Source organism: Heptranchias perlo, chromosome 1 (assembly GCF_035084215.1).
Source record: "Heptranchias perlo isolate sHepPer1 chromosome 1, sHepPer1.hap1, whole genome shotgun sequence".
In the NCBI taxonomy this organism is placed as follows: Eukaryota; Metazoa; Chordata; class Chondrichthyes; order Hexanchiformes; family Hexanchidae; genus Heptranchias; species Heptranchias perlo.
The window spans coordinates 502,205-525,093 of record NC_090325.1 but is presented as its reverse complement, the minus strand read 5'-3'; the positions used below and the strand labels follow the sequence as shown (position 1 = coordinate 525,093).

General features: G+C 46.6%; 1 protein-coding gene across 1 annotated transcript in view; it reads left to right on the top strand.

Annotated features, from left to right (window-relative positions):
- The window catches only part of LOC137310165 (rhotekin-like), a 226,226-nt gene that overhangs the window by 73,025 nt on the left and 130,312 nt on the right, over positions 1 to 22,889 (top strand). Inside the window, exons 4-5 of the mRNA XM_067978137.1 lie at positions 1,344 to 1,397; positions 6,545 to 6,662. Of these exons, the coding sequence (XP_067834238.1) occupies positions 1,344 to 1,397; positions 6,545 to 6,662 (172 nt within the window). The remainder of the gene's footprint in view (positions 1 to 1,343; positions 1,398 to 6,544; positions 6,663 to 22,889) is intronic.

The following is a 22,889-nucleotide window of genomic DNA, read 5'->3' as shown; positions in this document are numbered from 1 at the left end:
GCCATTCGGCCCCTCGAGCCTGCTCTGCCATTCAATCAGATCATGGCTAATCTTTGACCTCAACTCCACTTTCCCGCCTGATCCCCATATCCCTTGATTCCCCTCGAGTCCAAAGATGAGGGCAATGCAGTTGATGTGGTGTATATGGACTTTCAAAAGGTGTTTGATAAAGTGCCGCATGGTCGGCTTATCATCAAGATTGCGGCCCGTGGAATAAAGGGGGCAGTAGCAACATGGATACAGAATTGGCTGAATGACAGGAAACAGAGAGTAGTGGTGAACGGTTGTTTTTTGGACTGGAGGGAGGTGTACAGTGGTGTTCCCCAGGGGTCAGTGCTGGGACCACTGCTTTTCTTGATATATATTAATGACTTGGACTTGGGTGTACAGGGCACAATTTCCAAATTTGCAGATGGCACAAAACTTGGAAGTGTAGTGAACAGTGAGGAGGATAGTGATAGACTTCAAGAGGATATAGACAGGCTGGTGGAATGGGCGGACACGTGGTCGATGAAATTTAACGAAGAAAAATGAGAATTGATACATTTCGGTAGGAAGAACGAGGAGAGGCAAAATAAACTGGAGGGCACAACTCTAAAAGGGGTACAGGAACAGAGAGATCTGGGGGTATATGTGCACAAATCGTTGAAGGTGGCAGGACAGATTGAGAAAGTGGTTTAAAAAAGCATACGGGATCCTGGGCTTTATAAATAGAGGCATAGAGTACAAAAGTATGGAAGTCATGATGAACCTTTATAAAACACTGGTTCGGCCACAACTGGAGTATTGTGTCCCGTTCTGGGCACCGCACTTTAGGAAAGATGTGAAGGCCTTAGAGAGGGTGCAGAGGAGATTTACTAGAATGATTCCAGGGATGAGGGACTTTAGTTATGTGGATAGACTGGAGAAGCTGGGGTTATTCTCCTTGGAACAGAGAAGGTTGAGAGGAGATTTGATCGAGGTATTCAAAATCATGAAGGGTCCAGACAGAGTAGATAGAGAGAAACTGTTCCCATTGGTGGAAGGGTCAAGGACCAGAGGACACAGATTTAAGGTGATTGGCAAAAGAACCAAAGGTGACATGAGGAAAAACTTTTTTACACAGTGAGTGGTTAGGATCTGGAATGCACTGCCCGAGGGGGTGGTGGAGGCAGATTCAATCATGGCCTTCAAAAGGAAACTGGATAAGTACTTGAAAGGAAAAAATTTGCAGAGCTCCGGGGATAGGGCGGGGGAGTGGGACTAGCTGGATTGCTCTTGCAGAGAGCCGGCACGGACTCGATGGGCCGAATGCCCCTGTTCATGGTGGATCAAATGACTGCAATTCTCCTTTTTTGTAACAGATCTTCGAATTCCTTTGATGTGGAAAGACACTGATTACTTCAAAAATAAAGGAGGTGAGTGTGAAATCAGTTCCGGAGAGGCCGATCATTGACATTCCTCTTTCCATTGCTTTTCGAGGTTTCTCTTTGTTCCAACATTGTTTATATCATTCCCAAAGTGTGAAGCTTCACTCCCCACCCCCCGCCCCCCCCCCCAACCCCATATTAATATTGAAAACAAGGCATGAGAAATGCCATCACCCGACCAAGCTGTCTGGACAGGGACTCTCCCCAACGCCAGAGTGCTGTCAGCCACATTCTGCTGGAAAGCACCAAATTCCTCTCCGACCATGGAGACGGAGTGATTCAGGAACAAGGTGGAGGAATACCCATAACCCCACATTGTGTGAGTTCGACACAACACTGTCTTCCACTGTCCTGCCATTTGAGCTGATCAGAAAGAGCCAACGTGGAAATGTAAAGTGTAGGTCGTGTCCAACGAATCTGATTGAATTTTATGAGGAAGTAACTGTAGAAGTGGTGAGGGGAATGTCTATCGATGTAGTTTATATGGACTTCCAGAAGGCATTTGATAAGGTTCCACATAAAAAACTGTGAGCTCAAATTGAAGCTCATGAAATTGAAGGCAAATTATTGCCCTGGTTAGGAGATTGGTTAGGGTGAAAGACAGAGAGTGGGGGTGATGGGGATGTACTTGAATTGGAAGGAAGTGACTAGTGATGTCCCACAAGGAGCTGTGATGAGGCCTCAACTATTCACTGTTTATTAGTGACTTAAATAACATACAAAAAAGCAAAAAATGGCACAGATCCTGGCGAATGGGAAAGATACAAAGATCAACAAAGGGTCACAAAACAGATAGTAAGAGCTACAAGAAGAGAGTATGAAAAGAAACTTGCAAGGGATATCAAAACCAATACGAAGAACTTTTATAGTTACATTAGGAAAAAGCGGGTGGTCAGGAGCAGTGTTGGCCCCTTAAAAACTGAAAGTGGGGATATTGTCATTGACAATGGGGAAATGGCAGACATGTTGAACAATTATTTTGCGTCAGTATTTACAGTAGAAAAAGAGGATAGCATGCCGGAAATCCCAAGAAAACTAATATTGAATCGGGGACAGGGACTCAATAAAATTAACATAAGTAAAACAACAGTAATGAAGAAAATAATAGCACTAAAGAGTGACAAATCCCCAGGACCAGATGGTTTCCATCCCAGGGTTTTAAAGGAAGTAGGTGAGCACATTGCAGATGCCCTAACTATAATCTTTCAAAGTTCTCTAGATTCAGGAACTGTCCCTCTGGATTGGAAAATTGCACATCACTCCGCTTTTTAAGAAAAGAGAGAGAGAGAGGGAAACCAGGGAATTATAGACCAGTTAGCCTAACATCTGTTGTGGGGAAAATGCTGGAGTCTATAATTAAGGATAGGGTGACTGAACACCTCGAGAATTTTCAGTTAATCAGAGAGAGCCAGCATGGATTTGTGAAAGGTAGGTCGTGCCTGACAAACCTGATTGAATTTTTTGAAGAGGTGATTAAAGTAGTGGACAGGGGAATGTCAATGAATGTTATTGATATGGACTTCCAGAAGGCATTTGATAAGGTCCCACATAAGAGACTGTTAGCTAAGATAGAAGCCCATGGAATCGAGGGAAAAGTACGGACTTGGTTAGGAAGTTGGCTGAGCGAAAGGCGACAGAGAGTAGGGATAATGGGAAGGTACTCACATTGGCAGGATGTGACTAGTGGAGTCCCGCAGGGATCTGTCTTGGGGCCTCAATTATTCACACTATTTATTAACGACTTAGATGAAGGCATAGAAAGTCTCATAGAATCATAGAAGTTTACAACATGGAAACAGGCCCTTCGGCCCAACATGTCCATGTCGCCCAGTTTATACCACTAAGCTAGTCCCAATTGCCTGCACTTGGCCCATATCCCTCTATACCCATCTTACCCATGTAACTGTCCAAATGCTTTTTAAAAGACAAAATTGTACCCGCCTCTACTACTGCCTCTGGCAGCTCGTTCCAGACACTCACCACCCTTTGAGTGAAAAAATTGCCCCTCTGGACCCTTTTGTATCTCTCCCCTCTCACCTTAAATCTATGCCCCCTCGTTTTTGACTCTCCTACCTTTGGGAAAAGATTTTGACTATCTACCTTATCTATGCCCCTCATTATTTTATGGACTTCTATAAGATCACCCCTTAACCTCCTACTCTCCAAGGAAAAAAGTCTCAGTCTATCCAACCTCTCCCTATAGGTCAAACCATCAAGTCCCGGTAGCATCCGAGTAAATCTTTTCTGCACTCTTTCTAGTTTAGTAATATCCTTTCTATAATAGGGTGACCAGAACTGTACACAGTATTCCAAGTGTGGCCTGACTAATGCCCTGTACAACTTCAACAAGACATCCCAACTCCTGTATTCAATGTTCTGACCAATGAAACCAAGCATGCTGAATGCCTTCTTCACCACCCTATCCACCTGTGACTCCACTTTCAAGGAGCTATGAACCTGTACTCCCAGATCTCTTTGTTCATATCTAAGTTTGCCGATGACACAAAGATTGGTGGCATTGTAAGCAGTGTAGATGAAATTACAAAGCGATATTGATAGATTTGGTGAATGGGCAAAACTGTGGCAAATGGAATTCAATGTAGACAAATGTGAGGTCATCCACTTTGGATCAAAAAAGGACAGAACAGGGTACTTTCTAAATGGTAAAAAGTTACAAACAGTGGATGTCCAAAGGGACTTAGGGGTTCAGGTACATCGATCATTGAAGTGTCATGAACAGGTGCAGAAAATAATCAAGAAGGTTAATGGAATGCTGGCCTTTATATCTCGAGGACTGGAGTACAAGGGGGCAGAAGTTATGCTGCAGCTATACAAAACCCTGGTTAGACCGCACCTGGAGTACTGTGAGCAGTTCTGGGCACCGCACCTTCGGAAGGACATATTGGCCTTGGAGGGAGTGCAGCGCAGGTTTACTAGAATGATACCCGGACTTCATGGGTTAAGTTATGAGGAGCGATTACACAAATTGGGGTTGTATTCTCTCGAGTTTCGAAGGTTAAGGGGTGATCTGATCGAAGTTTATAAGATATTAAGGGGAACGGATAGGGTGGATAGAGAGAAACTATTTCTGCTGGTTGGCGATTTTAGGAGTTGGGGGCACAGTCTAAAAATTAGAGCCAGACCTTTCAGGAGTGAGATTAGAAAACATTTCTACACACAAAGGGTTGTAGAAGTTTGGAACTCTCTTCCGCAAACGGCAATTGATACTAGCTCAATTGCTAAATTTAAATCTGAGGTAGATAGCTTTTTGGCAACCAAAGGTATTAAGGGATATGGGCCAAAGGCAGGTAAATGGAGTTAGATCACAGATCAGCCATGATCTTATCAAATGGCGGAGCAGGCACGAGGGGCTGAATGGCCGACTCCTGTTCCTGTGTTCCTATGTTTATAATAGGGAGCCATATATCCAAGTTTACAAATGACACAAAAGATTGGTGGCATAGTAAGTAGTGTAGACGGGAGTATAAAATTAGGAAGCGACTTTAATCGATTAAGTGAGTGGGCAAAACTGTGAGAGAGATTTAGGGGTCTATGTACACAGATCTAAAAATAATCAGAAAGGCTAATGGAATGTTAACCTATATAACTGGAGGGCTAGAATATAAAGGGGAGGAAGTTTTGCTACAGCTATACAAAGCCCTCGTTATACCACATCAGCAGCACTGTGTACTGGTCTGGGCACTGCATCTTCGAAAGGATATCTTGGCCTTGGAAGGAGTGCAGTGCAGATTCACCAGAATGTTTAGTGTGGTATGCATTAATGATATAGACCTAAACGTAGGGGGCATGATGAAGAAGTTTGCAGATGATACAAAGATAGGCCGTGTGGTTGATAGTGAGGAGGAAAGCTGTAGACTGCAGGAAGATATCAATGGACTGGTCAGGTGGGCAGAAAAGAGGCAAATGGAGTTCAAACGGGAGAAGTGTGAGGTAATGCATTTGGGGAGAGCAAACAAGGCAAGGGAGAGAGGGGTGGGGGGAGAGGGAGAGAGGGGTGGGGGGAGAGGGAGAGAGGGGTGGGGAGAGAGGGAGAGAGGGGTGGGGGGAGAGGGAGAGAGGGGTGGGGGGAGAGGGAGAGAGGGGTGGGGAGAGAGGGGTGGGGAGAGAGGGGTGGGGGGAGAGGGGTGGGGGGAGAGGGGTGGGGAGAGAGGGGTGGGGGGAGAGGGAGAGAGGGGTGGGGGGAGAGGGAGAGAGGGGTGGGGGGAGAGGGAGAGAGGGGTGGGGGGAGAGGGAGAGAGGGGTGGGGGGAGAGGGGTGGGGAGAGAGGGGTGGGGGGAGAGGGGTGGGGAGAGAGGGGTGGGGAGAGAGGGGTGGGGAGAGAGGGGTGGGGGGAGAGGGGTGGGGGGAGAGGGGTGGGGGGAGAGGGGTGGGGGGAGAGGGGTGGGGAGAGAGGGAGGGTGGGGGAGAGAGGGAGAGAGGGGTGGTGGGGGAGAGAGGGAGAGAGGGGTGGGGAGAGAGGGAGAGAGGGGTGGTGGGGGAGAGAGGGGTGGTGGGGGAGAGAGGGGTGGGGGGGAGGGGTGGGGGGGAGGGGTGGGGGGAGGGGGAGAGAGGGGTGGGGGGAGGGGGAGAGAGGGGTGGGGGGAGGGGTGGGGGGAGGGGGAGAGAGGGGTGGGGGAGAGGGGGAGAGAGGGGTGGGGGGGAGGGGTGGGGGGAGGGGGAGAGAGGGGTGGGGGGGGGGGGAGAGAGGGGTGGGGGAGGGGTGGGGGAGAGGGGTGGGGTGGGGTGGGGGGAGAGAGGGGTGGGGTGGGGGGAAGAGAGGGGTGGGGTGGGGGGAGGGGGAGAGGGAGAGAGCTGGGGGAGGGGTGGGGGGGAGGGAGAGGGGTGGGGGGGAGAGAGGGGTGGGGGGGAGGGGGGAGAGAGGGGGGGGTGGGGGGAGGGGTGGGGTGGGAGAAAGGGGTGGGGGAGAGGGGGGAGAGAGGGGTGGGGGAGAGGGGGGAGAGAGGGGTGGGGGGAGGGGGAGAGAGGGGTGGGGTGGGGGGAGAGAGGGGTGGGGGGAGAGAGGGGTGGGGTGGGGGGAGAGGGAGAGGGAGAGAGCTGGGGGAGGGGTGGGGGGAGGGAGAGGGTCAGGGTCTTCTTGCTGTCTCTGGTGTCACTGACCCTTGTGTTCTCTGCAGATTCCCATCGGTATGCCGTGTTCTGCTTGCTGCAGATTGGCTGTGACATTTATGACACAGAGATGGTGATCGCGGATCGAACGATGACGGATATTTGTTTTCAAACTGGGTTTGTGTTGTAAGTAAAAAAAACTGGGCTTCCCGGGTCGACAAATCAAATGACTTTCAGATCTGATTGAGCAGTGAAGGCAAAGGGCAGAGTAATGAGGGAGAGTTACACACCAGGAACAGTAACAAAGGACTGTTACTCAGGGAGTAATGAGGGAGAGTTACACACCAGGAGCAGTAACAAAGGACTGTTACTCAGGGGGAGCAATGAGGGAGAGTTACACACCAGGAGCAGTAACAAAGGACCGTTACTCAGGGGGAGTAATGAGGGAGAGTTACACACCAGGAGCAGTAACAAAGGACCGTTACTCAGGGGGAGTAATGAGGGAGAGTTACACACCAGGAGCAGTAACAAAGGACCGTTACTCAGGGAGTAATGAGGGAGAGTTACACACCAGGAGCAGTAACAAAGGACTGTTACTCAGGGAGTGGTGAGGGAGAGTTACACACCAGGAGCAGTAACAAAGGACTGTTACTCAGGGAGTAATGAGGGAGAGTTACACACCAGGAGCAGTAACAAAGGACCGTTACTCAGGGAGTAATGAGGGAGAGTTACACACCAGGAGCAGTAACAAAGGACTGTTACTCAGGGAGTAATGAGGGAGAGTTACACACCAGGAGCAGTAACAAAGGACCGTTACTCAGGGGGAGTAATGAGGGAGAGTTACACACCAGGAGCAGTAACAAAGGACCGTTACTCAGGGGGAGTAATGAGGGAGAGTTACACACCAGGAGCAGTAACAAAGGACCGTTACTCAGGGAGTAATGAGGGAGAGTTACACACCAGGAGCAGTAACAAAGGACTGTTACTCAGGGAGTGATGAGGGAGAGTTACACACCAGGAGCAGTAACAAAGGACCGTTACTCAGGGAGTAATGAGGGAGAGTTACACACCAGGAGCAGTAACAAAGGACTGTTACTCAGGGAGTAATGAGGGAGAGTTACACACCAGGAGCAGTAACAAAGGACTGTTACTCAGGGGGAGCAATGAGGGAGAGTTACACACCAGGAGCAGTAACAAAGGACCGTTACTCAGGGGGAGTAATGAGGGAGAGTTACACACCAGGAGCAGTAACAAAGGACCGTTACTCAGGGGGAGTAATGAGGGAGAGTTACACACCAGGAGCAGTAACAAAGGACCGTTACTCAGGGGGAGTAATGAGGGAGAGTTACACACCAGGAGCAGTAACAAAGGACCGTTACTCAGGGAGTAATGAGGGAGAGTTACACACCAGGAGCAGTAACAAAGGACTGTTACTCAGGGAGTAATGAGGGAGAGTTACACACCAGGAGCAGTAACAAAGGACCGTTACTCAGGGAGTAATGAGGGAGAGTTACACACCAGGAGCAGTAACAAAGGACTGTTACTCAGGGAGTAATGAGGGAGAGTTACACACCAGGAGCAGTAACAAAGGACCGTTACTCAGGGAGTAATGAGGGAGAGTTACACACCAGGAGCAGTAACAAAGGACTGTTACTCAGGGAGTAATGAGGGAGAGTTACACACCAGGAGCAGTAACAAAGGACTGTTACTTAGGGGGAGCAATGAGGGAGAGTTACACACCAGGAGCAGTAACAAAGGACCGTTACTCAGGGGGAGTAATGAGGGAGAGTTACACACCAGGAGCAGTAACAAAGGACCGTTACTCAGGGGGAGTAATGAGGGAGAGTTACACACCAGGAGCAGTAACAAAGGACCGTTACTCAGGGAGTAATGAGGGAGAGTTACACACCAGGAGCAGTAACAAAGGACCGTTACTCAGGGAGTAATGAGGGAGAGTTACACACCAGGAGCAGTAACAAAGGACTGTTACTCAGGGAGTAATGAGGGAGAGTTACACACCAGGAGCAGTAACAAAGGACTGTTACTCAGGGAGTAATGAGGGAGAGTTACACACCAGGAGCAGTAACAAAGGACTGTTACTCAGGGGGAGCAATGAGGGAGAGTTGCCAGCAGGAGCAGTAACAAGGGACAGTTACTCAGGGGGAGTAATGAGGGAGAGTTACACACCAGGAGCAGTAACAAGGGACTGTTACTCAGGGGGGAGTAATGAGGGAGAGTTACACACCATGAGCAGTAAAATGGGACTCTTACTCAGGGGGATTAATGAGGGAGTGTTACACACCGGGAGTAGTAACAAGGGACTGTTACTCAGGGGGAGTAATGAGGAAGAGTGACCACCAGGAGCAGTAACAAGGGACCCTTACTCAGGGACAGTAATGAGAGAGAGTTACACACCAGGAGCAGGAATGAGGGACTGTTACTCAGGGAGAGTAATGAGGGAGACTTACCACCAGTAGCAATAACAAGGGACTGTTACTCAGGGGGAGTAATGAGGGAAGAGTTACACACCAGGAGCAGTAACAAGGGACCCTTACTCAGGGGGAGTAATGAGGGAGAGTCACACACCAGGAACAGTGACAAGTGACCGTTACTCAGGGAGAGTAATGAGGGAGAGTTGCACACCAAGAGCAGTAAAACGGGACTGTTACTCAGGGGGAATAATTAGGGAGAGTTACCACCAGGAGCAGAAAGAAGGGACTGTTACTCAGGGGGAGTAATGACGGAGAGTTACACTCTGGGAGTAGTAACAAGGGACTGTTACTCATGGGGAGTCATGAGAGAGAGTGACCACCAGGAGCAGTGACAAGGGACCCTTACTCAGGGACAGTAATGAGAGAGAGTTACACACCAGGAGCAGTAACAAGTTACCCTTACTCAGGGGGAGTAATGAGGGAGAGTTACCACCAGGAGCAGGAATGAGGGACTGTTACTCAGGGGGAGTAATGACGGAGAGTTACCACCAGTCGCAGTAACAAGGGAACGTTACTCAGGGGGAGTAATGAGGGAGAGTTACACTCCAGGAACAGTAACAAGGGACCGTTACTCAGGGGGGAGTAATGAGGGAGAGTTGCCACCAGGAGCAGTAACAAGGGACTGTTACTCAGGGGGGAGTAATGAGGGAGCATTACCACAAGGAGCAGTAACAAGGGACCGTTACTCAGGGGGAGTAATGACGGAGAGTTACACACCAGGAACAATAACATAGGACCGTTACTCCGGGGGAGTAATGAGGGAGAGTTACACACCAGGAACAGAAGCAAGGGAACGTTTCTCTGGGGGAGTAATGAGGGAGAGTTACACACCAGGAGCAGTAACCAGGGACTGTCACTCAGGGGGAGTAATGAGGGAGAGTTACACTCCAGGAACAGTAACATGGGACCGTTACTCAGGGGGAGTAATGAGGGAGAGTTACACACCAAGATCAGTAAAACAGGACTCTGACTCAGGGGGAGTACTGAGGGAGAGTTACCACCAGGAGCACTAACAAGGGACTGTTACTCGGGGAGAGTTACCACCAGGAGCAGTAACAAGTTACCCTTACTCAGGGGGAGTAATGAGGGAGAGTGACCACCAGGAGCAGTGACAAGGGACTGTTACTCAGGGAGAGTAATGAGGGAGAGTTACCACCAGGAGCAGTAAAACAGGACTCTGACTCAGGGGGAGTACTGAGGGAGAGTTACCACCAGGAGCACTAACAAGGGACTGTTACTCGGGGAGAGTTACCACCAGGAGCAGTAACAAGTTACCCTTACTCAGGGGGAGTAATGAGGGAGAGTGACCACCAGGAGCAGTGACAAGGGACTGTTACTCAGGGAGAGTAATGAGGGAGAGTTACCACCAGGAGCAGTAACAAGGGACTGTTACTCAGTGGGGAGTAATGACAGAAAGTTACCACCAGCAGCAGTAACAAGTTACCGTTACTCGGGGAGTGATGAAGGGAGAGTTACGCACCAGCAGCAGTAACAAGGGACTGTTACTCAGGGAGAGTTACCACCAGGAGCAGTAACAAGTTACCCTTACTCAAGGGGACTAATGAGGGAGAGTGACCACCTGGAGCAGTAACAAGGGACTGTTACTCAGGGGGAGTAATGAGGGAGCATTACCACAAGGAGCAGTAACAAGGGACCGTTACTCAGGGGGAGTAATGAGGGAGAGTTACACACCAGGAGCAGTAACAAGGGACCGTTACGCAGGGGGAGTAATGAGGGAGAGTTACACACCAAGATCAGTAAAATGGGACTCTTACTCAAGGGGAGTACTGAGGGCGAGTTATCACCAGGAGCAGAAACAAGGGACTGTTACTCAGGGAGAGTTACCACCAGGAGCAGTAACAAGTTACCCTTACTTGGGGAGTAATGAGGGAGAGTGACCACCAGGAGCAGTAACGAGGGACTGTTACTCAGTGGGGAGTAATGAGGGAGAGTTACCACCAGGAGCAGTAACAAGGGACCGTTACTCAGGGAGAGTAATGAGGGAGCATTACCACAAGGAGCAGTAACAAGGGACCGTTACTCAGGGGGTGTAATGATGGAACGTTACCACCAGCAGCAGTAACAAGGGACCGTTACTCAGGGGGAATGATGAGGGAGAGTTACACACCAGCAGCAGTAACAAGGGACTGTTACTCAGGGGGAGTAATGAGGGAGAGTTACGACCAGGAGCAGTAACAAGGGACCGTTACTCAGGGGGAGTAATGAGGGAGAGTTGCCAGCAGGAGCAGTAACAAGGGACTGTTACTCAGGGGGAGTAATGAGGGAGAGTTACCACCAGTAGCAGTAACAAGGGACTGTTACTCAGGGGGAGTAATGAAGGAGAGTTACACACGAGGAGCAGTAACAAGGGACCATTACACAGGGGGAGTAATGAGGGAGAGTTATCACCAGGAGCAGTATCAAGGGACTGTTACTCAGGGGGAGTAATGAGGGAGAGTTACCACAAGGAGCATTAACAAGGGACCGTTACTCAGGAGGAGTAATGAGGGAGAGTTACCACCAGGAGCACCTGCTGCATCTGCATACTAACTTTTTGATCTTCTTGCACTAGGACCCCCAGATCCCTTTGTACTGCAGTACTTTCCAGTCTCTCGCCATTAAGAAAATAACTTGCTCTCTGATTTTTCCTGCCAAAGTGCATAACCTCACATTTTCCAATATTGTATTGCATCTGCCAAATCTCCGCCCACTCACCCAGCCTGTCTATATCCCCTTGTAGGTTTTTTATGTCCTCCTCACTCTCTACTTTCCCTCCGATCTTTGTATCATCTGCAAACTTTGATATGTTACACTCGGTCCCCTCCTCCAAATCGTTAATATAGATTGTAAAGAGTTGGGGACCCAGCACCGACCCCTGCGGAACACCACTGGCTACTGGTTGCCAGTCCGAGAATGAACCATTTATCCCAACTCTCTGCTTCCTGTTAGATAACCAATCCTCCACCCATGCCAGAATATTGCCCCCAATCCAGTGATTCTTTATCTTGAGCAATAATCTTTTATGTGGCACCTTGTCGAATGCCTTCTGGAAGTCTAAATACACGACGTCCACTGGTTCCCCTTTATCCACCCTGTACGTTATGTCCTCAAAGAACTCAAGCAAATTTGTCAGACATGACTTCCCCTTCATAAAGCCATGCTGATTTTGTCCTATTAAATTATGTTTATCTAAATGTTCCGTTACTGTCTCCTTAAGAATAGACTCCAAAATTTTACCCACCACAGATGTTAGGCTAACTGGTCTATAATTTCCAGCCTTCTGCCTACTACCCTTTTTAAATAACGGTGTTACATTAGCAGTTTTCCAATCTGCCGGGACCTTTGCCGAGTCCAGAGAATTTTGGAAAATTATTACCAAAGCATCCACAATCCCTACTGCCACTTCCCTCAAGACCCTAGGATGTAAGCCATCAGGTCCAGGGGATTTATCCGCTTTGAGTCCCATTAATTTACTGAGTACCAATTCCTTTGTGATTTTAATCATATTTAGCTCCTCCCCCCGTAGAGCCCCCTGTTTGTCCAGTGTTGGGATATTCTTAGTGTCCTCTACCGTAAAGACTGAAACAAAATATTTGTTCAGCATTTTTGCCATCTCCATGTTTCCCACCATTAATTTCCCGGTCTCATCCTCTAAGGGACCTACGTTTGCCTTAGCCACCCCTTTTCTTTTTATATAACTGTAGAAACTCTTGCTATCTGTTTTTATATTTTTTGCTAATTTATTTTCATAATCTATCTTCCCTTTCTTAATCAATCCTTTAGTTACTTTTTGCTGTCTTTTGAAGACTTCCCAATCTTCTATCCTCCCACTAAGTTTGGCTACCTTATATGTCCTTGTTTTTAGTCGGATACTATCCTTAATTTCTTTACTGAGCCACGGATGGCTGTCATTTCTTTCACACCCTTTTTTCCTCAGTGGAATATATATTTTTTGAAAGTTGTAAAATAACTCCTTAAATGAACACCACTGCTCATGTACCGTCTTACCCTTTAATCTATTTTCCCAGTCCACTTTAATCAATTCCGCTCTCATACCATCATAGTCTCCTTTATTCAAGCTCAGTACGCTTGTTTAAGAACCAACCTTCACACCCTCTAATTGGATATGGGATGCAACCATGTTATGGTCACTCATTCCAAGGGGATCCTTAACTAGGACATTATTAATTAATCCTGGCTCATTACACAGGACCAGGTCCAAGGTTGCCTGCCCCCTTGTAGGATCAGTTACATACTGCTCAAGAAATCCATCCCTGATGCACTCAATGAACTCTTCCTCAAGGCTGCCCTGCCCAATTTGATTTGTCCAGTTAATATGATAGTTAAAATCCCCCATAATTATGGCTGTTCCCTTATTACATGCCCAGACTATTTCCTGATTAATACTTCTTCCAGCAGAGTTGCAACTATTAGGAGGCCTATATACTACGCCCACTTGTGTTTTTTTCCCCTTATTATTCCTTGTCTCTACCCAAACTGTTTCATTATCCTGATCCTTTGTCCCAATATCATTTCTCTGTATTACAGTAATTCCTTCCTTTATTAACATAGCCACCCCACCTCCCCTTCCTTCCTGCCTGTCCTTCCTGATTGTTAAATACCCTGGCATATTTAATTCCCAGTCGTTGTCACCCTGCAGCCATGTTTCTGTATTGGCCACAAGATCATACCCATACGTAGTTATTTGTGCCGTTAACTCGTCCATTTTGTTACGAATGCTACGTGCATTCAGATAAAGAACTTTCAAATATGTTTTGTGACACTTAGTTCCTGCTTTTTCCTTTTTTAACACTTCACCTTTTACTCCATACCTTCTGTCCCTTCCTGTTACGCTTTCCTCTCTCTCCCTGCTCAGGTTCCCAACCCCCTGCCACAGCTTTGATGCTGGGTGAATCGCCTTGCGCCTTCTAGTTTTTATTTTATCTGTCGTGCCTAAAGTACACTTTCTGTTGCTCTACGCTTTTCCCTTTCACTTGTTCTTGAACAACTGTTTGTCCCAGGGCGAGTAATGAGAGAGAGTGCAGAAAAGATTTACTAGGATGCTACCGGGACTTGATAGTTTGACTTATAGGGAGAGGTTGGATAGACTGAGACTTTTTTCCCTGGAGAGTAGGAGGTTTAGGGGTGATCTTATAGAAGTCTATAAAATAATGAGGGGCATAGATAAGGTAGATAGTCAAAATCTTTTACCAAAGGTCGGGGAGTCTATAACGAGGGGGCATAGATTTAAGGTGAGAGGGGAGAGATACAAAAGGGTCCAGAGGGGCAATTTTTTCACTCAAAGGGTGGTGAGTGACTGGAACGAGCTGCCAGAGGCAGTAGTAGAGGCGGGTACAATTTTGTCTTTTAAAAAGCATTTGGACAGTTACATGGGTAAGATGGGTATAGAGGGATATGGGCCAAGTGCAGGCAATTGGGACTAGATTAGTGGTATAAACTGGGCGACATGGACATGTTGGGCCGAAGGGCCTGTTTCCATGTTGTAAACTTCTATGATTCTATGATTCTAGTTACCACCAGGAGCAGTAACAAGGGACCGTTACTCAGGGGGAGTATTGAGGGAGAGTTACCACCAGGAGCAGTAACAAGGGGCTGTAACTCTGGGGGAGTATTGAGGGAGAGTTACCACCAGGAGTCGTAACAAGGGCAGTAATGAGGGAGAGTTACACACGAGGAGCCATAACAAGAGATCGTTAGGGAGTAATGAGGGAGAGTTACACTCGAGGGACAGTAACGACGGACTGTTACTCAGGGGGAGTAAGAATCATCAAAAGTTTACGGCACAGAAGGAGGCCATTCGGCCCATCGTGTCCGCGCCGGCTGAGCAACAAGCCACCCAGCCTCATCCCACTTTCCTGCACTTGGTCCGTAGCCCTGCAGGTCACGGCTCTTCAGGGGCACATCCAGGGAATTTTTAAATGAGTTGAGGGTTTCTGCCTCTCCCACCCTCTCAGGCAGTGAGTTCCAGACTCCCACCACCCTCTGGGTGAAAACATTTCTCCTCAGCTCCCCTCGAATCCTTCCACCAATCACTTTAAATCTATGCCTCCTGGTTATTGACCCTTCTGCTAAGAGAAATAGGTCCTTCCTATCCACTCTATCTAGGCCCCTCATAATTTTATACACCTCAATTGAATCTCCCCTCAGCCTCCTCTGTTCCAAGGAAAACAACCCCAGCCTATCCAATCTTTCCTCATAGCTAAAATTCTCCAGTCCTGGCAACATCCCCGTAAATCTCCTCTGCACCCTCTCGAGTGCAATCACATCCTTCCTGTAATGTGGTGACCAGAACTGTGCTCAGTACTCAAGCTGTAGCCTAACTAGTGTTTTATACAGTTCCAGCATAACCTCCCTGCTTTTATATTCTATGCCTCGGCTAATAAAGGAAAGTATTCCTTATGCCTTTTTAACCACCTTATCTACCTGTCCTGCTACCTTCAGGGATCTGTGGACATGCACTCCAAGGTCCCTCACTTCCTCTACACCTCTCAGTATCCTCCCATTTATTGTGTATTCCCTTGCCTTGTTTGCCCTCCCCAAATGCATTACCTCACACTTCTCCGGATTGAACTCCATTTGCCTCTTTTCTGCCCACCTGACCAGTCCATTGATATCTTCCTGTAGTCTACAGCTTTCCTCCTCACTATCAACCACACGGCCTATCTTTGTGTCATCTGCAAATTTCTGAATCATGCCCCCTACGTTTAAGTCCAAATCGTTAATGTGTACGACAAAAAGCAAAGGACCTCGTACCGAGCCCTACGGAACCCCACTGGAAACAGCCTTCCAGTCACAAAAACACCCGTCAACCATTACCCTTTGCTTCCTGCCACTGAGACAATTTTGGATCCAATTTGCCACATTCCCTTGGATCCCATGGGCTTTTACTTTTTTGACCAATCTGCCATGTGGGACCTTGTCTAAAGCCTTGCTAAAATCCATGTAGACCACATCAAAAGTGCTCCCCTCATCGACCCTCCTTGTCACCGCCTCAAAAAATTCAATCAAGTTAATCAGACATGACCTTCCCCTAACAAATCCGTGCTGACTGTCCTTGATTAGTCCGTGCCTTTCTAAGTGACAGTTTATCCTGTCCCTCACAATTGATTCCAATAATTTGCCCACCACCGAGGTGAGATTGACTGGCCTGGAATTACTCGGTCTGTCCCTCGCTCCCTTTTTAAACAACGGTACAACGTTAGCAGTCCTCCAATCCTCCGGCACCACGCCTGTATCCAGTTAAGTTTGGAAAATGATGGTCAGAGCCTCCGCTATTACCTCCCTGGCTTCTTTTAACAGCCTGGGATACATTTCATCCGGGCCTGGCGATTTATCCACTTTCGAAGATGCTGATCCCCTTAATATTTCCTCTCTCACTATGTTTATCCCAATCCAATATTTCACACTCCTCCTCCTTAACTTCAATCCCTGTATCATCCCTCTCCTTTGTGAAGACAGATGCAAAGTATTCATTAAGAACCATCCCCACATCTTCCACCTCCACACATAGTTTACCTTTTTGTCTCTAATAGGCCCGACTCTTTCCTTAATTATCCTCTTGCTCTTAATGTATTCATAAAACATCTTTGGGTTTTCCTTGATTTTACCTGCTAATATTTTTTCATGCCCTCTCTTTACTTTCCTAATTTCCTTTTTAAATTCACCCCTGCACTTTCTATACTCTAAGCTTTACGTAGTATCGAGTTCCCGGGGTCGATCATAGGCTTTCTTTTCACATCGAAACAGAAAAACAGAAGCAAGAGTCGGCCATTCGGCCCTTCGGCCCTGCTCCGCCATTCAAAATGATCATGGCTGATCGTCTAACTCAGTACCCCGTTCCCGCTTTTTCCCCCTATCCCTTTAGCATTAAGAAAAATATGTATCTCCTTCCTGAATACATCTAATGACTTGGCCTCCATTGCCTTCAGTGCTAGAGAATTCCACAGGTTCACCACCCTCTGAGTGAAGAAATTTCTCCTCATCTCGGTTCCAAATGGCATACCCCGTATCCTGAGACTGTGACCCCTGGTTCTGGACTCCCCAGCCATCGGGAACATCCTCCCTGCATCTCGTCTGTCCAGTCCTGTTCGAATTTTATATGTTTCAATGAGATCACCTCTCATTCTTCTAAACTTGAGTGAATATAGGCCTAGTCGACCCAATCTCTCCTCGTACTTCGGTCCTGCCATCCCAGGAATCAGTCTGGTAAACCTTCATTGCACTCCCTCCATGGCAAGGACATCCTTCCTCAGATAAGGAGACCAAAACTGCACACAATACTCTAGATGTGGTCTCACCAAGGCCCTGTACAACTGCAGTAAGACATCCCTGCTCCTGTACTCAAATCCTCTTGCAATGAAGGCCAACATACCATTCGCCTTCCCAACTGCTTGCTGCACCTGATTGCTCGCTTTCAGCGACTGGTGTACAAGGACACCCAGGTCTCGTTGCACCTCCCCTTTTCCCAATCTATCACCATTCAGATAATAATCTGCCTTTCTGTTTTTACAACCAAAGTGGATAACCTCACATTTATCCACGTTATACTGCATCTGCCATGTTCTTGCCCACTCACCCAACTTGTCTAAATCACATTGGAGCCTCTTTGCATCCTCCTCACAGCTCACATTCCACCCCAGCTTTGTGTCATCTGCAAACTTGGAAATGTTACATTTAGTTCCCTCATCCAAATCATTGATATATATTGTGAATAGCTGGGGCCCAAGCACTGATCCCTGCGGTACCCCACTAGTCACTGCCTGTCACCCGGAAAAAGACCCGTTTATTCCTACTCTCTGTTTCCTGTCTGTCAACCAATTCTCAATCCATGCCAGTATATTCCCCCCAATCCCATGTGCTTTAATTTTGCACACGAACCTCTTGTGTGGGACCTTATCAAAAGCCTTCTGAAAATCCAAGTACACCACATCCACTGGTTCTCCCCTATCTATTCTACTAGTTACAGCCTCAAAAAACTCCAGTAGATATGTTACGCATGATTTCCCTTTCATAAACCCATGCTGACTTTATCCAATCCCGTTAATGCCTTCCAAGTGTTCTGTTATCACATCTTTTATAATAGACTCTAGTATTTTCCCCACTACTGATGTTAGGCTAACCGATCTGTAATTCCCTGTTTTTTCTCTCCCTCCTTTTTAAATAGTGGGATTACATTTGCCACCCTCCAATCTGTAGGAGCTGTTCCAGAGTCTATAGAATTTTGGAAGATGATCACCAATGCATCCACTATTTCCAGGGCCACTTCCTTTAGTACTCTGGGATGTAGATTATCAGGCCCTGGGGATTTGTCCGCCTTTAGCCCCATTAATTTCGCTCGCACTATTTTTTTTACGAATACTGGTTTCCTTCAGTTCCTCCCTCTCAATAGACCCTTGGTTCCCTAACATTTCTGGCAGGTTATTTGTGTCCTCCTTTGTGAAGACAGAACCAAAGTATGTGTTTAATTGTTCTGCCATTTCTTTGTTCCCCATTATAATTTCCCCCATTTCTGACTGTAAGGGACCGACATTTGCCTTCACTAATCTTTTTCTCTTGACATATTTATAGAAACTTTTACAGTCAGTTTTTATGTTCCCTGCTAGTTTATTCTCATACTCTATTTTTCCCCTCTTAATCTATCTCTTTGTTCTACTTTACTGAATTCTGAAGTTCTCCCAATCCTCAGGCTTGCCGCTTTTTCTGGCAATTTTATATGTCTCCTCTTTGGATCTCATACTGTCCCTAATTTCTTTTGTAAGCCACGGTTGAGCCACCTTTCCTGTTTTATTTTTGCGCCAGACAGGAATGAATAATTGTTGTAATTCCTGCACATGTTCTTTAAATATTAGCCATTGCCTAGCCACCTGGTCCTGTGTAATGAGTCAGGATTAATTAATAATGTCCTAGTTAAGGATCCCCTTGGAACGAGCGACCACAACATGGTTGAATTCCATATCCAATTAGAGGGTGAGAAGGTTGATTCTCAAACAAGCGTACTGAGCTTGAATAAAGGAGACTATGATGGTATGAGAGCGGAATTGATTAAAGTGGACTGGGAAAATAGATTAAAGGGTAAGACGGTACATGAGCAGTGGTGTTCATTTAGGGAGTTATTTTACAACTTTCAAAATAAATATATTCCACTGAGGAAAAAAGGGTGTAAAAGAAATGACAGCCACCCGTGGCTAAGTAAAGAAATCAAGGATAGTATCCGACTAAAAACAAGGACATATAAGGTAGCCAAACTTTGTGAGAGGATAGAAGATTGGGAATTCTTCAAAAGACAGCAAAAAGTAACTAAAGGATTGATTAAGAAAGGGAAGTTAGATTATGAAAAGAAATTCGCAAAAAATATAAAAACAGATAGCAAGAGTTTCTATAGTTATATAAAAAGAAAAAGGGTGGCTAAGGCAAACATAGGTCCCTTAGAGGATGAGACCGGGAAATTAATGGTGGGAAACATGGAGATGGCAAAAATGCTGAACAAATATTTTGTTTCGGTCTTTACAGTAGAGGACACCAAGAATATCCCAACACTGGACAAACAGGGGACTCTCGGGGGGGAGGAGCTAAATACGATTAAAATCACTCAGGAGATGGTACTCAGTAAAATAATGGGACTCAAGGCGGATAAATCCCCTGGACCTGATGGCTTCCATCCTAGGGTCTTGAGGGAAGTGGCAGTAGGGATTGTGGATGCTTTGGTGATAGTTTTCCAAAATTCCCTGGACTCAGGAGAGGTCCCGGCAGATTGGAAAACTGCTAATGTAACACCGTTATTTAAAAAGGGTAGTAGGCAGAAGGCTGGAAATTATAGGCCAGTTAGCTTAACATCTGTGGTGGGTAAAATTTTGGAGTCTATTATTAAGGAGACAGTAACGGAACATTTAGATAAGCATAATTTAATAGGACAAAGTCAGCATGGCTTTATGAAGGGGAAGTCATGTCTGACAAATTTGCTTGAGTTCTTCGAGGATATAACGTATAGGGTGGATAAAGGGGAACCAGTGGACATAGTGTATTTAGACTTCCAGAAGGCATTCGACAAGGTGCCACATAAAAGATTATTACTTAAGATAAAAAATCACAGGATTGGGGGTAATATTCTGGCATGGGTGGAGGATTGGTTATCGAACAGGAAGCAGAGAGTTGGGATAAATGGTTCATTTTCGGACTGGCAACCAGTAACCAGTGGTGTTCCACAGGGGTCGGTGCTGGGTCCCGAACTCTTTACAATCTATATTAACGATTTGGAGGAGGGGACCGAGTGCAACATATCAAAATTTGCAGATGATACAAAGATGGGAGGGAAAGTAGAGAGTGAGGAGGACATAAAAAACCTGCAAGGGGATATAGACAGGCTGGGTGAGTGGGCGGAGATTTGGCAGATGCAATATAATATTGGAAAATGTGAGGTTATGCACTTTGGCAGGAAAAATCAGAGAGCAAGTTATTTTCTTAATGGCGAGAGACTGGAAAGTACTGCAGTACAAAGGGATCTGGGGGTCCTAGTGCAAGAAAATCAAAAAGTTGGTATGCAGGTGCAGCAGGTGATCAAGAAAGCCAACGGAATGTTGGCTTTTATTGCTCGGGGGATAGAATATAAAAACAAGGAGGTATTGCTGCAGTTATATAAGGTATTGGTGAGACCGCACCTGGAATACTGCATACAGTTTTGGTCTCCATACTTAAGAAAAGACATACTTGCTCTCGAGGCAGTACAAAGAAGGTTCACTCGGTTAATCCCGGGGATGAGGGGGCGGACATATGAGGAGAGGTTGAGTAGATTGGGACTCTACTCATTGGAGTTCAGAAGAATGAGAGGCGATCTTATTGAAACATATAAGATTGTGAAGGGTCTTGATCGGGTGGATGCAGTAAGGATGTTCCCAAAGATGGGTGAAACTAGAACTAGGGGGCATAATCTTAGAATAAGGGGCTGCTCTTTCAAAACTGAGATGAGGAGAAACTTCTTCACTCAGAGGGTGGTAGGTCTGTGGAATTTGCTGCCCCAGGAAGCTGTGGAAGCTACATCATTAGATAAATTTAAAACAGAAATAGACAGTTTCCTAGAAGTAAAGGGAATTCGGGGTTATGGGGAGCGGGCAGGAAATTGGACATGAAGCTGAGTTCGGATCGGTCAATGCCCTGTGGGTGGCGGAGAGGGCCCAGGGGCTATGTGGCCGGGTCCTGCTCCGACTTCTTGTGTTCTTTAGATTTGTGGTTGGAATCAGATCAGCCATGATCTTATTGAATGGCGGAGCAGGCTCGAGGGGCCGATTGGCCTACTCCTGCTCCAATTTCTTATGTTCTTATGTTCTTATGTTCTTTAGTAAAGTTCCCCAATCTATCATAGCCAACTCTCACCTCATACTTTCATAATTTCCTTTATTTAGATTCAGGACCCTAGTTTCGGATTCAACTACTTCACTCTCCATCTTAATGAGGAATTCCATCATGTTATGGTCACTCTTCCCCAAGGGACCTTGCACAACAAGATTGTTATTTAATCCTTTCTCATTGCACAATACCCAGTCTGGGATCGCCTGTTCTCCAGTTGGTTCCTCAATGTATTGGTCTAGAAAACCATCACGTACACACTCCAGGAATTCCTCCCCCACAGTATTATTGCTATTTGGTTTGACCAATCTATATGTAGATTAAAGTCACCCATGATTATAGTTGTACCCTTCTTGCATGCGTCTCTAATTTCCTGTTTAATGCCCTCCCCGACATCTCCACGACTGTTTGGGGGCCTATAGACAACTCCCACCAACGTTTTCTGCCCCTTGGTGTTTCTTAGCTCCACCCATACAGATTCCACATCGTGATTTTCCGAGCCAATATCCTTCCTCACTGTTGCATTGATTTCCTCCTTTACGAACAATGCTACCCCACCTCCTTTCCCTTTTTGCCTGTCCTTCCTAAATATTGAATACCCCTGGATGTTCAGTTCCCATCCTTGGTCACCCTGCAGCCATGTCTCCGGAATCGCAACTATATCATAACCGTTAATATCTATCTGCGCTGTTAATTCATCGACCTTATTGTGAATGCTCCGCGCATTAAGACACAATGCCTTTAGACTTGTCTTTTTAAGATTGCTAGTCATCTTAGTTTTATTTTGCACGATGGCCCGATTTGTTTTTCGCCCTTGTTTCCTCTGCCTTCCACGATTGCTTCTTCCCTTTCTGTCTTTTGTTTCTATCCTTGTTTCCCCCTCCTCTGTCTCCCTGCTCAGGTTCCCATCTCCCTGCCATTCTAGTTTAAACATAACAACATAAGAAATAGGAGCAGGAGTAGGCCAATCGGCCCCTCGAGCCTGCTCCGCCATTCAATAAGATCATGGCTGATCTGATCCTAACCTCAAATCTAAATTCATGTCCAATTCCCTGCCCGCTCCCCGTAACCCCTAATTCCCTTTACTTCTAGGAAACTGTCCGTTTCTGTTTTAAATTTATTTAATGATGTAGCTTCCACAGCTTCCTGGGGCAGCAAATTTCACAGAACTACCACCCTCTGAGTGAAGAAGTTTCTCCTCATCTCAGTTTTGAACGAGCAGCCCCTTATTCTAAGATTATGCCCCCCAGTTCTAGTTTCACCCATCCTTGGGAACATCCTTACCGCATCCACCCGATCAAGCCCCTTCACAATCTTATATGTTTCAATAAGATCGCCTCTCATTCTTCTGAACTCCAATGAGTAGAGTCCCAATCTACTCAACCTCTCCTCATATGTCCGCCCCCTCATCCCAGGGATTAACTGAGTGAACCTTCTTTGTACTGCCTCGAGAGCAAGTATGTCTTTTCTTCAGTATGGACATCAAAACTGTATGTAGTATTCCAGGTGCGGTCTCACCAATACCTTATATAACTGCAGCAATACCTCCTTGTTTTTATAT